Source organism: Petaurus breviceps, unplaced genomic scaffold (assembly GCF_028583685.1).
Source record: "Petaurus breviceps papuanus isolate PSGF00001 unplaced genomic scaffold, PetGlider_PUasm1.0 90775, whole genome shotgun sequence".
NCBI classification, from domain to species: domain Eukaryota; kingdom Metazoa; phylum Chordata; class Mammalia; order Diprotodontia; family Petauridae; genus Petaurus; species Petaurus breviceps.
This window is the reverse complement of record NW_027187342.1, coordinates 13,214,630-13,230,949: the sequence shown is the minus strand read 5'-3', so window position 1 is coordinate 13,230,949 and position 16,320 is coordinate 13,214,630. Positions and strand designations below refer to the sequence as shown.

The following is a 16,320-nucleotide window of genomic DNA, read 5'->3' as shown; positions in this document are numbered from 1 at the left end:
AAGTGATAAGTCTGGACTAATCAATCAAATCAATAAATGCCTAGGACTATTCTAAGTGCTGGTAATACAAAGAAAGGAGCATGCATTACAATGGGATGAAATAGATGACCTAGTTCAAATGCTTTTCCTTCTTCTAATGCTCTTGGAACTATTTATGGGTACAGCCTCATTTTACAGAGGAGGAGACAGGCTCAGAAAAATGAGTGATGTTCCTAAGATCATATTATCTAAACATTGGGCTAGGACACAAACTCCAAATCCTCTGACTCAAAAACTCAAGATGATTTCTACTTTACCCCATGCTTATCTCAGAAGTCAATTTTCAATAAAAAAAAAAATGAACATTTTCCTTACCTGTCTCACAATCTGATTAGGGCACTTTATTAAGATTTGCATTGGCCACCAATCATCATCAGCCATTCGGTCTAAAAACCACTAAAAGAAAAAGGTGTCTGATATGAGTAGAAGAATACTGAATCAATATTTGGTCATTTGTTATGATTCATTTAATGGGGAAAAAAAATCACATTAGCTTAACATTACAAGCTTTTTCTTCTAGCTGTTACTTTAATAGCCTCAAATAAAAAACTTCCAAAATATAAAACCTACAAGGTCATAATCCCTGGAAAAGTGGCATATACCTCCCTACTTGCCTCTACAAATGACAAACATACTCTGTACATAAATAGTGTCCCCATGCTGCTAATGCACTCTTGTCCTGATACTAGTTCATGGAATCCATGGCTTCCTTTAGGACTCAGCTCATGGGCCAGGAAGCCCATTATAATTTCTTCAGTTACTAGTACTTTCCCTCAAAAGTTATTTCATATTCATTTTCTTTTTGCAAGTTGTTGGAATGGACAATTATATCAAAAAGTTATGATGCATTAGTAGAATGAATGAAATAACATTAATTAGATGTAGATCACGATTGGTAACTATTTTACCTCTATTTCTTACTCCTATAAAGAGAGATATGAATTGAAAAATTAACAAGAAAGGCAAGTGAGAAGTTTAATATTGCATGACATGAGTATCACCAAAGGAGTTCAATTTTCTTAATCAATTATAATTCCAGGAGAATTTGTCTAGCTAAAAACTTGAGAAGTTTTTTAGATTCGCAAAACACAAGATAAAGTATTTGTATCATTTCATTAAAATTAGACCAATTATCCGATTTCAATTTTTCAAAGTATACACAACAGCTTTCAGACCTCAAAGAAAATACATCACTCCCTTTATAAAGGGTGAAAGGAGTTCTTCTATCAATGCCGATGGTCTTTCTGAGGTTGTTATAAAATGCAGGAAATCAGTTCTCTGACTGAAAGACACTGGGAATATAAAAATATTACTTAAAATGAAAACAGAGGAGGCTATCAATGACTTGTCAGGAGATTAGCCCTGGTAATAAGGTCCACTGGTGATACAGAAAATAGCAAAATATTGGTAACCAGCAAAGTGAATTAGAGATTGTAATGCAAGTAGATAGGGAAGATGACTCTGGTAGGGTATAATACATACTAGATAAATGGGACCAGAGTTGGTATAATATCATATATTATAAAGCTATATTAACATAAGAGAACAGGGGAATCAAGGGGAGAAAAGCATGCGGTACTACTACATTCATAAAAGGATGAGTGGAGGAACAAACAAAAGTGATTTTCTGGAATACTACAAATCACCTAGAAAGAAGAAACAAAGAGTTTAGGAAACATATCATAAGCCTGGCATTAAGGCCTGACACAGCAATATAGTATATAGTAATCGGGACACTTCAACTGCCTTAAGTAGCATTATCAAAAACACAGTATCTAATAAATTCTTAATTTGCATTAACACTAATTTCATTATTCAAAAGGCAAAAGAAACAAAGTGAACTTCAACAGCTGAATTTGACTTTGATCAGCAAGTATGAAAAAGTTTGGGAATCCTGGGAAGTGACCGTTCCATCTTAAAATTAGTGACAGAAGAGCTAGACATAGTTTGACATGTATTCTATACTTTGAGAAAGTAGATTTTTAAAGCAAAGGCAGAATACTATTAATTAAAAATGCAAAGGAGAAATCCTCAAAGATGAAATAAAATTTTGGAAGCTATGAGTCATGTAATTTCAGAGTTGGAAAGGAACCCAGAGGTCATCTAGTACTACTTGAAACTGAAAAAGTATTCCCACTATAATATACCTGAGAAGTGGTCATTCAGCTTTTGCCAATATTCCAAGAGAAGAGAAATGTACCGCACTTATTGAGGGAGACTATTCAACCTTTGGATAGCAAGCTATCCAAATTTTTATTCAAACCAGTTCCAGATTTAACCTTCTGAATTTTCTAACCACTTTTCCTAGTTCTGCCCCTTTAGAACCTGCAAAACAAATCTAATATATCTTTTCCTCTTCCAATCAATGGTCCTTGAAATACTTGAAGGTAGTCATTAGCACCTGATTCCACTGCAGGTTGTCTGTTTCACAAATGGAAACATTATAATGGGAAAAAAAAGGAAAAACGATGAAAGAGACTGATACAGATATACAAGGACAACACAAACCAACTTAAGGTTTTTAAAAGACATAGAAAATAGGATGTTAGGATATGGGTAAGACAAGATAAAAGCAACAAGGAATGTCCTCGGCAGAGTACTGTCAGAGTCGCTAAGGATCAGAATGAAAAAAAGCAAATGAGAAATATGAAAGGCAACATTTTTTTTGCCTTCCTTCCCTTCTCCCCCTCCATCTCCCTCTGTCCACATGGGGTACCATGCTCTTACCTGCAGGTACTGTGCCCAAAGGAATGTAAATTTTGATGGCTGAAACCTATCTTGGGGTTTACTGGCTAGATTTCTTTCTTAAAAATCATGCTTTAAGGGATGGCTAGGTGGCACAGTAAATAGAGCACGGGCCCTGGAGTCAGGAGGATCTGAGTTCAAACACGACCTTAGACACTTAACACTTACTAGCTTAACTACACTTTACTACACTTAACTACACTTAACTCCAATTACCCTCTTAAAAAAAAAATCATGCCTTAAACCTAGCTCACATTGATTGGCCTATTAACAGTAGGTTAATGGTCATTGTTTGGGCCCTGATGGCTCAGTGTGAATACAAATAGTAATTGTTTCTGTTTTGGTCAGAAACCCCTCCAGGATTGATTTTTTTTTTTTTTTTTTGGTGAAAAAGGGGCCATTCCTTAGCTCATTCCTTTTTTGTTTATTCACTTACTTTTAGTTTACAACACTCAGTTCCACAATCCCTTGAGTTTACCATAGCTATATTTCTTAACTAGCCTTAATCGCCGAATGACTTGCATGAACTGACCCTGAGTGAAGTGAACAGAACCAGTAGAACATTGTACACAGTAACTGTAACATTGTGTGATGACTAACTTTGATGCAAACTTAGCTCTTCTCAGCAATGCAATGATCTAAGACAATTCCAAAAGACTCAAGATGGAAAATGCTGTCCATACCCAGAGAAAGAACTATGTAGTCTGAATACAGATCGAAGGATACTATTTTCTTTTTTTTCTTCTTTCTTGTGGTTTTTCCTTTTGTTTTGATTCTTCTTTCACCACATGAATAATGTGGAAATGTTTAATATGATTGTACCTGCATAGCCTATATCAGATTGCATGCTGTCTTGGGGAGAGGGGAGGGCAGAGAGGGGGGAAAATTAGAACTCAAAATCTTATAAAAGCAAATGTTGATAACTATAAAGAGTAAAAAAAATAAAATAAAGAAGGCAACTAGGCCAGTCATATTTCATTCTTTTTCCAGCCTGTGCTCCCTATTTCATGTATTATTACCTTGCAAAAGGTTTTCCTGTTTCTTTCTTCCCTACCCCCGACTTCCTATTATATATTGTCTTTCTCCATTAGAGTGTACACTCCTTAAAAGCAGGGAATGACTTTCCTTCTACTTGTATTTATATCCCAGGGTTTATTACAGTGTCTGGGATAGTCTAAATATTAATAAATGCTTGTTGTTGTATAATGCAAATTTGTATACTGTAACATTTCTTAAGCAGAAGAACTGATCTGCTTATCTAAGAATTGTTTCTAGAAATGTCTAGTTGTTAATGTTCTCTCTCTCAATCAATCAACAAACACTTATTAAATGCTTATCATTTGCCAGGCACTGTAAATAAAAGGACTTTAGGGAAGGAATTCCCTGGCATTTAGAGTGATCAGGAAAGGCTTTATGTAGAAGGCAGTGCTTGAGTTGCATCTTGAAGGAAATAAAAGTAATAAGGGAATGCATTACAGGCACAAGGGATAATAATGGATTTACTCATTTGAATATATGTTGTATTCTGGAGTAAAACAGAAGCCAGAGAACAACTTATTAAATATTTACTGATTTCAGGGAAGCTTGTTTTGGAAATGTTTGAATTCACATTTGGAAGACAGTCTCTAGTGAATTTCACCAGGAATTCCTCCTTAAACATGGTCTATCCTGTTTAATTTTTTCAATCATATTTAGAAGTTCAAATTTTTATACAATACAAATCTGGGAAGGACAGCTAATGCTTAGGATAACGGGAGCACAAATAAAATAGTGGAGGTCCTTGAGGTTATAACATATGAGATGTTGTTGAAGAAACTGGGGATTTTTACCTAGGAAAAGAAGATTTATGGGAAAATAAAAACAGTCTTCAAGATTCTGAAAAGCTGTTATGTAGAAGAGGGGTAAGACTTTGTTCTGCTGAGCCCAAAGGGCAGAATCAGAATCAATGTCTGAAAGCTGCAGATAGGTAGATTTCAACTTAATCCAAGGAAAAACTTCCTAAGAATTATAGGAATGAAAAAGTTAGTGGGCTACCTACAGAAGTGGGGGGGTCCCTAATTTGATATCTAATTTAAGTCTGAATGGAACCTTCTTGAAGATATAGTTTGTGGGGATCCGTGGTCTCTGAAGTCACTTCAAAATCCAAGATTCAGTTACTGAGAAAATGTTATACTGAACACAGAATGGATCAATATGCATTTCTGCTAATAGCTATACAAATAAAATGTATCAAATTTTAATGCCAAAATAATGTGTTTTTCTGGATTAAAAAAGCTACATTATTCTAAAGCTTAGAGAAATATTTAGATGATTCATTTTTTTTTTTTTTGCCTTTTGGAGGCCAACTGGGGTTAAGTAACTTGCCCAAGGTTACATGGCTAGTTTTTTTGTGTGGGTGTTAAGTGTCTGAGGCCAGAACCGAACTTGGGTCCTCCTGACTCTGGGGTCGGCGCTTTACTCACTGTGCCATCTAGCTGCCCTTAGATGATTCATTTTTGAAGCTTACTTTCTTTTAATATGGAAAATCAAAAGCTGATTTTGGATAGCACTTTGAAGACTACTGATTCTAGCTTTTACTATTTTTAGGTAATTTTCAAAATCAGTTTAAAAGATGTAGGCTGCTGTGTGACCTTGGACAAGTCACTTAACCCCAATTCCCCTAACTTCTCCTCTCCAAAAAGCAAAATCTAATAATAAAAAAAGATTTGGCTGCTGATTTATAATACATCATTATTTTGTGGTACTTATCCAGGCTTCAACAAAAACAAAGCAGTAATCTGAATTCTAATCTGTTTTGTTTTTTGTTTTTGGGTGGGGAGGGAACTACATTTTTCAACTCACCTCACAAGCTGCCTGGCTGTTATTGAATTGCTTGGTTAGTAGTTCAATCCACTGGAGCATCGTGGGCTAAATAACATATAAAATGATGTTAGCTAAGTCAAATGCATGACTACATAACTTAACATTCTCCAAAAGAAATTATACTAATGAAGGATAAAAGTTTAGGAAATAAAATACATACCTTTTCCTTTGAGTGAATAAATGTCTCCAGGACAAAAGAAGTACTTAGCTGAAAGAAAAGATATAAATAAGCTAAGAGTTAACAGAAGAATTACTTTAATATAACTGGTCTTGAAATTGTTCAAGGCTCAAATGTTACCTTTGCCGTCATTAAGGACACAGCTTTTGGATCAGGCAACGTACTTGGAATACTACTACACAACTGCCACATAAACCTAGAATTATAAAGCAACAATTCAACTTCCTTACCAAATAAGTTTTAAAGAAGTGTTTATTGAATAATCCAATACTGACCTTTGAAAAAAACTTACCCAAAATATGTGTGCTCAAAAATGTTCTTGTCTTGAAGAAATTGCATGTTATCATGCCAAATCCACTGAAGAAAAAATGCTAACATCAGATACAAGAAAGCAATTTACTTCATTATACTTTACCACTTTATAAGGTTAAACAATAGTCCTAAAAATACCCACCCAACTATTTAAAATCCTACTGACTTTTTTAGGTTTTATGTAATATCAAATAAATGACTAAATCTCTCCAAAGTATAATAATGCTCTTCCATATGCATGTTATTTAAATACTAAAAACATCAGAGCAGCAGAAGACTTGGTATGTCTCAAGAAAAGCTCAAAAAGTCTTTTGTGATAAATCTATTTATTTGGCATGAATAGGTTACAAAAGCTGGTAAATCAAACTATTCACTAAAAGGAAAAGAGGATCATCTTCATGTCAACTGCTGAGAGAGTAAATTTACTGTGGATTTTGAGTTTTAAATATGTATCATTAGGGCTCCCCCAATAAAAATTTCAGAAAGTTTTTATCGAGCAATTTTGCCATTTAATAAACTCTAGTTGCTTTTTCACCCTGTTGAATCTAATCTTACAGTCTCAAAATATACAAATGAGGAATACTAAACATTAAAGTATTCTTAAAGTATTACAATTTATTAGTGCATATTATGCAAAATGCTACATCCAGAGACAGACTAGATTTTTCATCCTGTTTTAAAAAGGATAATCACAGAACTGAATATAAAGCTACTATATTCTTTCAACAGCAGTATTTTCATTTAAAATGCATGTACCCAATAGGGCAAGGTCTGGATCTAATTTTGCATGATGAAACAAACTGCCCCAAGTTATCATCACCACTATATTTTTAATCCTCAATCTTTCCTTACCTACTGACCTACAAACACATCTATATTATTCCTCATCCTTAAAAAAAAAAAAAACTTCAGCAACACACAAAAACAAACAAAAAAAGAAACTGTGCTTGATCTGGACATTCATGATAGCTATTATATCTCTCCTCCCATTCTTAGTTTAACTTTGAGAAAGCTATGTGTACTTTCTGCCTCCACCTGGCTTCTGACTTCACTCAAGTACAAATGCCTATTCCAGTTATCAATCTTCCAAATCGAATGGCCTCTTCTTCTCATATTTTCTTGATTTCTGCTGCCTCTGGGACACTATCAATCACCATCTTTTGTTTATGCACTCCTCTTTACATTTTTCTGACACTGTTTTCTCCTGGTTCCCCTCATACCCATCTTCTGCAGGCTCTTTCATTGTCTCCATTAAGAGCTTGCCCTATAAATATCTCCTCTTTCTCTAATTTGCAACTTCTTTCTATCTAATGGCCAATTCCCTGGAGTTTATAAAAATACTAGTCTACCTCATGCTAAAAAAGTTTTCATTTTACCCTACCACACCCTCATGCTCTATCTATTCCTTTTTTTATAGCCAAAGTCCAAGAAAAAGTTATGTATAGTCTTGTGTCCATTTCTACTCATTTCTTCAATCTTATGCCATCCAGTTTCTGGCCTTGTGTTGTTCATGACTACATTTGGAGTTTTCTTGGCAAAGTTAGGGAAATGGATTGTCATTTTCTTCTCCAAATCATTTGACAGATGAGGAGACCTGGGCAAACAGGGTTAAGGGAATTGCCCAGATCACACAGCTAGTAAGTACCTGAGGTCGGATTTGAACTCAGGAAGATGAAGATTCCTGACTCCAGGCCCAGCACTCTATCCACTATACTATCTGGCTGCCGTCTGGCCTCATAACTATACTCAAACTATTTTCTCCCAAGTTATGAATAGTCTAACTGCCATATCCAATAGCCTCTTCTATCATCATCCTTCTTGATCTCTTTGCAGTATTTGACACTTGGAACCACTCTATCCTCCTCCTGGATACCCTTCTCTGGGTTTTCTAACACTGTGCTCTCCTTCATCCTCCTCTTATCTGATTGTTCCTTCTAGGTCTCTATTAATAAATCACCCACTTCATGCCCCTAAAGTGTATATGTACACCAAGCCTCTGACCTGGATTCCTTTCTTTTCTATACACTTTCTAAGACTTCATCAACATTTAGGAGTTGAACTGTCATTTATACAGAGATGATACTAAGGTTTATAAATCCAGTCCTAACTTCTCTCCTGAGCCCCAGTCCCGTATCATTAACTCTACACTCATTTTGTCAAATGAATATCCTATATATATTTTAAACTTAATGTCATCTTATATTACCAAACCCACCTCTTATCCAAACTGTCTTCTTTCAAAGGCAAAACCATACTTCTAGTCACAAAGATTTAGAATCATGCTCAATTCCTCATTGTCCTTTATCTTCCTCTCTCACTTCAGTCAGTTATAAGGTAATTCCATCTCTACATCACTTATATCTTCCTTAGATTCAAGTCTCTTCCCTCTCCAATCCAACTTCTACTCAGCAGCCAAAAAGTCTAACCATGTCACTCCTCAGCTCAAAACTCAAAAGGTTCTCCCCATTAACATCAAGAATCAAACACAAATTCTTCTTTTTAATATTTAAAGCCTTCTGCAACCTTGCTCTAAGCTATTTTACAACTTTATAGTTGCATTCCTCCACATGTACTCTACAATTCATTAAAGTTTCTCACATGACATTCTAATTCCCATCTCCATGTTTTTGTGCAGGCTCCCTCTTACAATCTCTAGATTACTTCAAAACTCAGCTCAAGTGTCACTTCTAAACATAAGGCCTTTTTTGATCCCCAAAGTCCTACTGATTCTCCTTTAAAACTACTACATCAAATCAAGTCAACAAGAATTTATTAAACTCCTACAACATATCTAGCACTGGGCTACATACTAGGGATAAAAAAAATATGGCCTCTGCCTTTAAGGAGCTCATAGTCTAATATGGGAAACAAGCAAATAACCATGTGCAAACAAGATATAAAGAAGACTAAATCGGAGATAATCAACAGAGGGAAGGCACTAGCCTTAGCGTTGGGAAAGGCTTCTTACAAAAGGGGGGGGAAGGAAATAAGAACTATGTGCCAGGCACTATAGTAAGCACTTCACAAACTGTCTCATCTGAAACTGGACTTAGGGGTTGTATAACTAGTTAGTATGGCAGAATCTTGTTGGCTAGTGGCATCAGTCATACAAATTCCTCCACCAAATAATAATGGCCATGCACCACCACCCACAGAATTTAAAAAGAGCTATGAATCTGCTGATCCTTTCTGTGTCCATATATTTATATATATGTTGTTTCCCAGGAGAATCTAAGTTTCAGTCAAAGACTTCTTAATTTTTGTCTTTGTATCATCAGAATGTAGTACAGTGTTTGACACACAAGAGATGGTTAATAAATGTTTGATGGCTGATTCCATTGGTTAATCTCCATTCCCTTTCCTTAGCCCCCTATCTCTTCTCCCTTGACACAGAATGGTTAACCAGTTAAATCACACATGTTTTCTAAGTCTGACAAGAGGTTAACACCACTTAAAAAACAAATCCTCTACCATAAACAATAGAGTTTTTATAACTTTGTAACTATGATCTCATATTGGTACTAAAATAAAAGCAACTTATACCTCCAGCAATTCTGATGAAACATCAAATTTGAGGTCTTTGCCATTTTCTTCCTCCAGTTCCATCCGCTTATAAAATAGCATGTATGCACTGTGTGTCTTCACAAAAAAGAAATTTTTAACATATAATAAATATAAAAGGAGAAACAAAGAAGACATGAAAAACTTTTTAAAATGTCAAATTACCAAATGTATAACAAATAATTACCTTTTCAAAGGAGAAATCCATAAATTTATCTGTAACGGAATCATAGGTCTTGGTCTGTTTAAGAAAAATTAAATTATTTTTTTTCCTTCTTGAGATACATGGGTGAAAAATAATACATATATTTAGGAAAATAGGTAGTTATTTTGAAAGCTAAAATAACACCATAAAATGATTTATATTAAATATACCAAATAATTTTTAACTGTTACACTTATCATTATTCTAATTAGCCAACAAAATTTGCCAAGATATATCAATGTTAACTCTTTCTTACTTCTTTACACATTTCACAACAGTGAGTTTCTATCTATCAGTAACAAATAAATGATAAAACAACTGTAAAAATAAAGCAAAAAGTAAATGGAAGGGAAAGAGGTAAAGATGACATTTCATTTAAGTTCTCTCTAATTTTCAAAAGGCTGACTGAAATAGCTTTTTTACATTTTGTGCCTTTCATGTTTGTGTTTCTTTTTATGACTGTGACAGACACGTGAAATTTTTTTTAAAAAGGCAGGGGGAAGGGAAAGAGGAATGGCAAAGTTTTTCCTTTGGATTTCCTAAGCTAGAAGTTATGATGATTTTTTGAGATTTCAGTAGCAAGAACCAAGACAACCCTAAAGTTATAAAGTTTCCTAAAAATTTTATATAGTAAAATAAGAAAACATAAAAGGCATAGTTTAACATCAGAACTAACAGTAGTGGTCAAAACAGAAGAGATAATAAGCTGCCAGAGAGAATTACAAGTGAAATAGTAAGATGATAAGGAAGAAAAAAACAAATACTAAGGAAAGAGAATAGAAAAAGTTTATATGAAGAGAAAGTTGTAGCCATGAAAAACTTCAGGATGGGATAAAGAAGGATTTAAGATAGTTTAGCAATGTCTGGAGATGGGAAGCTTATAGAAGACTTAGGGAATATAAGTAGGGATATTATGGCATCTTGTTTTGCTCCGAAAAAAGTTATTAGAAGATAATCAATAATCTTATTTTACTAACACCATGGCCTTCCAGGAACTATAACAATGGCCACAGGGAACTAGAAAGATGGGGATGTAGTGAGTAGCTCCCACTTAGAAGAGGTCATGCCTAGTCATCCCTCAAGTATCCTCACTACCATCCTATGCAATCTGCATATCAAGAGGGAAATAGAGTGAGGAATCTGACTAACCTTAAGTCTCTCAGGAAGGATAGAACTATAGAACTTCACTTCTGCTTCTATAGCAGTGTGGGTGTGTATCTCTAGTGAGTACCACATCTGCTTCCTTGTGGGCAAAATAAACACCATCCTCAGTACACTCTGTTTCTAAGTTCTTTCAGTGGGAAGGGGTTTGCCTTTTTAAAGGTACATCATGTGGACCTTCCTAAGGGCCCCCAAGGAAGCAGTGGACAGCAGACACTCATCTAGTCTAACTCCCTGACCCTACCTGGGAAGTCCCATGATTCCCAGAAGTGTGTTTCTCACATAAAAGAACTGAGGACTGGTGGTTAAAGGATAAGAGAGTTTATTTGAGGGGTTTCTATCTAGTAATGAATTGAGAGTTCTAAAATTCTGTCCCATGTTTGGCATAAAAAGAAGGCCACATAGAGATAATTACATAGAAGTTACAGTGCTGGGGAGGTTGTGTGAGTTGGGTGACAAAGAAGCAAATGATAATGGTAAGATTACACAAGGAGAGTGCAGTGAGTGAAGAGACTCAGGCTAAAAGGGGACCAGGTCCTAAAATCATACCTAAAGTAATTTTTTCTCCCATTTCTCTATCTTATTAGATCTTTATTGGTTGATAGGCAGGTATCTAAAAGCTGAGGAGTAGGATTATCCTTTAGCATCTCTACTTCTGCTCTCAAATTCTGTTTTGGAGAAGATATGGGGGTTCTATTCCTGCATCTGCCACGAATTAGTTGCCCATATGCAAGTCATTTAACATAGGGTAGATGCAAACATTTTACTTGCTCTACTTTTTCAGGAGAAGTACTGCAGATCACTGGGCTTCTGAAAGAAATTAGTTTGGGAAACATCCCAAGCATGGAAGATAAGATTTCTCTTATTTTCTGCCAAAAGCAAAATAGTTAAAAATGCTCTGATTAGTTAATAACTGCTTGTTTGATTGACTAATAATAACAAGGCAATGAAGATATATACTATTCTTAACCATAAACTCAACAATAATGAGAAACAGTTTAGCAATAGGAAAACAACAGAAACCTTGGCTCAAAATGAGTTAGATCCTGATTAATGTGAATAAATGTAAGCAATCACCAGATTTTACATTATTTTAACTCTACTGATAATTTAAATACATGTGAAATACTTCAGAAATTCAGTAATGCATTAATGAGAACCCATTGGTACTTAGTTTTACAGCTGATGACAAATAAGTAAGGGAAAGTCAGAAATAGTTTGAAATCTACTTTATATTTTAAATAAGCAGATTTGCAATAAAGAATTAGTAGGTTCTCATGGATTAACAAATTTTACATGGAAGTATGAGAAAGAGTTGAGAACTAAATTCTGAAGACACAAAGAAAGATTATTCCACTGAAAAGAAAAAAGATTTTAAAGAAACTGATAGGGATATTTAGGGAAATAATCACCAGATAAGATTTTACAAGTGTGGCATGACTCAGTAAATGTTAAAGAGTACTCAAGCACAGAACAAGCTTTAGGTTCATGAAGAAGTTTTAAGAATATGTATAGAAAAGAGAATCCAAGAAGAGACAGAACCATAGTTGAAGTTGATAAAGGACAAGAGAAAGGTGGTAGAAATACTCAATTCTTATTTATTTCCATTTTTTTTCCCCAAGATCATATTCTATAGACTAGAAAACAGAGCACAAATGGAGAAGAAGGAGCTGAAACCTGAAATAAATAAGTAAGAGGGTACCTAGATTCCTCTGATGACCTCAAATTAGCAAGCCCAGATAAATGACATCAAACACTGAACTCAGAAATAAGAGTTCAGGCTGTACTAAACATGGCCTCTTCCACTCTCAGATATTCTGTGTAACAGCAATGACTACTCAATGCTTAGATAAATGGAGAGTGAAGACTTAAAACATTTATAAAGTAGCTTGATAAGTTATCAGAGTATTATTACTAGTATAGTATAATCAACATTCCAAGATGCTGTATACATCAAAACATAACTGCACGTCTTCCAACTTAGGTAATTATATCAATCTTAATTAAGTATTTTTGTTATTCAAATAGAAAAGGTAATTTGTTTGTAATCTTTGTGTCATATCATTTCACAGAATCTATTGTCTATACTATTTTCTAATTGTCTTCTAAACTGGACTATAAGCATACTAAGGGGAATGATAATGTGTTATACTTTTTTTTATGGCCATACAGTGGTGTGTACACAACAGACTTTCAATAAATGTGAGCGGAATGAATGAATGAGAGTTGACTGCAGAATTTAAAATGAAAGGTAAAATGACCATCATGACCTTCTATCATCGCCATCATGTTGTCGTCATCATCATCACCACCACGTTCTCCTTTTATTTCCCCAAGAAGCTGGGACAATTTATTTTTTGCCCTGGGAAGTTTTCATTTTTGATTTCTTGAAATATAGCTCCTATAAAACAGGCTTTAAAGAAAAGCCCATTGGGATGGTTAGGTGGCGCAGTGAATAGAGCACCAGTCTTGGAGTCAGGAGGACCTGGTTCTGATCCGGCCTCAGACGCTTAACACAAAAAATAGCCAGGTGACCTTGGGCAAGTCACTTAACTGCCCTCCAAAAAAAAAGGCAGAAAAAAAGAAGGAAATTAATTTTTTAAAAAAAAGAGCCCATTGTGTTTTAAATGGAATTAGTGGACCATTTAAATTTTAATCATTAAACTTTAAACTTAAATCATTTTGGCTTTCATTGAATAGCCAATAATAGCCCTAGCCCAAGCCTCCATGGTTCACTGTTTAGGTTCTGATGGCTTGAATGAGAGTAAATAGCAACTGTTTCCAGTTCAGGTCAGAAACTTGAGGGTCTTTTTCTCCCAGACTGAAGTTGTTGTGATGTAAAACTGAGTCATCTTTTGCTTCAATTCTTACCTAGGTCTTAGTCATTAAATGGGTAAGGCCTTAGACAAACTGAGCCCTGAGAAAGACTTTAATTCAGAAAGGCCAAGGTCAACCACCACATCCTGGGCCATTGCCAGTCATTTTGAAGCAACTGTGCCTCACTCAAATACAATTCAAAAGCAAGTGAATATATCACCCTTGTGATGTCACTGGTCCTCAAATATGAAGGATGAACAACAAGAAAATGGTCCTTCTGTTGTATTATTAATGCCAAAATGCTTATTAGTTATGCAATGAAATGTAAGTTACTACTAACTTCCAAAAGAAACTTACTGTCATTTCCCCACCAAAACATTCAGAAGCAAGTTGAGCAGAATCAAAAGGTTTTACTTCAGCATCATTAAAGAGATACCTAAAGGCAAACAAATGGTATTTTCCAATTATCAGTTACCACATTAAAAAATGGGTTGAGTTTTCTATATTTAAAACATCCTGTTACATCTGTTTGAACAATGTTATGAAGCAATCTAACACAGACAAAATGGCTATTTAAAAGATACATCTCTGACCAAACTTCCGTTTTTACAGATGTATCTTTCTTCTTCCTCATGAGAACTGAAAACTTGATAGATCCATCAACTACATGGAAATTAGTAATAAAAGAGATCATCATTAAAAAGGGGGGGAGTGAATATTATTCACATATCAAATTTGAAGAGATGTCTCCTAGATACTTAAAAAAATTTTATTATAAAATAAAATCACCAATAGAATTATTTTCAAGAACAGACTAAAGAGATGTAAGTGATTAAATCATAAATTTCTTAAGGACAAGGACGTGTCAACTTACTTTACCTTCCTAGCTTTAGAACCTCTAATTATATACATATTAGGCACTTAATAAATATTTGCAAAATCACATTGAATCAGACATGTAAACTAAACTTAATAATTAAAGGGCTAAAAAAATAAAATAAAGAGCACGGCCAATTACATTATTTCAGTAGTCGTCTGTCCAGCTCCACTGAAAATCAATGACTCACTGAGTCACTGAATGACTCGATGAGTCATTGAAGATAAAGTTCTCAAAAGTGGCATGCAAACATGTCCTATACCAAGTAGGAACAATTTAAAAATATAAGCCTTACAATGGACTAGCTGTGGCAATTCATGAATTTATAAATTAAGGAATAGAAGCATCACTGGAAGGAATACTCACACTGATTAAATTACAGATTCAAAGTATCAAATTTTCCAAAGTTCTAAACTGCTAATTAGTCTCTACTTCCTTTCCTCATTTTAAAATGAGATTACTACATGGAAAACTTGAAGAAAACATATAATCCAATTTAAGTCAGTCAATAAGGATTTAAGTGCTTATTGTGTGTCAGGTAACATGTTAAATACTAGGGATAAAAAGAAAGGAAAAACTATCGCAGAAAGGGTGATAGAATATACATTTTAACAACCAAATATAACTGAAATATTTAGTGCTCTTAACTCACCATTTGTTGTTTTTATAAGCATGGGGATTCACTATATCCCTAATGAAGCTGTAATAGTGACCACCATCAGCTGTTCCTGTATGAACTGTCACTCCAATCAAATCATACTCATAGCTCTCAGTTTCTTTTCCAAGATCAACCTCTTCCTTAAAACCTGAAATCATATACATAATAAAAAGGTAATTAATTCCTTTAAACTTTTGTGTATTTTAATCATGTATGTCACTGAATACCAATTTATAAATTTATACCTTTGGTATTCTATGAAATATATCAGTTTTAAGTATTTTATTCAAATTGACACATTCAACAGTCTTGTAATTTATTAAATACCTATAACCTCACCAATATTGTTTTTACATAACAGTAAGGTACATATATATGCTTATATGTTGCTATTAAAATGAATTTATTATCACATGGCTGTTCTAAAATTCTAAAAATGTTCAGTAAATTCTAAAAAAACATACAAATATTAATTTAAAAAAATATGGTTAGCACTAATTTTTTTAGGTAATATAAAATGGTCATTGCTTCAGTTTCCTCATCTGTCAAATGAACTGGAGAAGGAAATGGCAAAACACTCCAGTATCTTTGTCAGGAAAATCCAGATGGGGTCACAAAGAGTCAGACATAACAGAAAAAAAAAATGACTAAACAGTTACTATATGTGTATGTGAGTGTTTATAAAAGAATGTGAGTGTATATTAAAAAAAAAACTAAAAAAAGGTGCAAATTGGGAAAAAAAAGTTTATAGTAAAAGTATATCAGAAAAAAATTATTGGGGTGGCTAGGTAGCACAGTGAGTAAAGTGCTGGCCCCGAAGTCAGGAGGACCTGAGTTCGGTTCCAGCCTCAGACACTTCACACACACACACACACACACACACACACACACACACACACACACAC

General features: G+C 34.4%; 1 protein-coding gene across 3 annotated transcripts in view; it reads right to left on the bottom strand.

The window, feature by feature from the left end:
- The window catches only part of USP34 (ubiquitin specific peptidase 34), a 322,401-nt gene that overhangs the window by 67,710 nt on the left and 238,371 nt on the right, over positions 1 to 16,320 (bottom strand). For all 3 annotated transcript variants that reach the window (XM_069069036.1, XM_069069034.1, XM_069069035.1), the window contains exons 50-58: positions 15,410 to 15,563; positions 14,238 to 14,316; positions 9,885 to 9,938; positions 9,680 to 9,775; positions 6,117 to 6,181; positions 5,945 to 6,020; positions 5,807 to 5,854; positions 5,626 to 5,691; positions 355 to 435 (exon numbers count right to left, since the gene is read on the bottom strand). In XM_069069036.1, the coding sequence (XP_068925137.1) occupies positions 355 to 435; positions 5,626 to 5,691; positions 5,807 to 5,854; positions 5,945 to 6,020; positions 6,117 to 6,181; positions 9,680 to 9,775; positions 9,885 to 9,938; positions 14,238 to 14,316; positions 15,410 to 15,563 (719 nt within the window). The remainder of the gene's footprint in view (positions 1 to 354; positions 436 to 5,625; positions 5,692 to 5,806; positions 5,855 to 5,944; positions 6,021 to 6,116; positions 6,182 to 9,679; positions 9,776 to 9,884; positions 9,939 to 14,237; positions 14,317 to 15,409; positions 15,564 to 16,320) is intronic.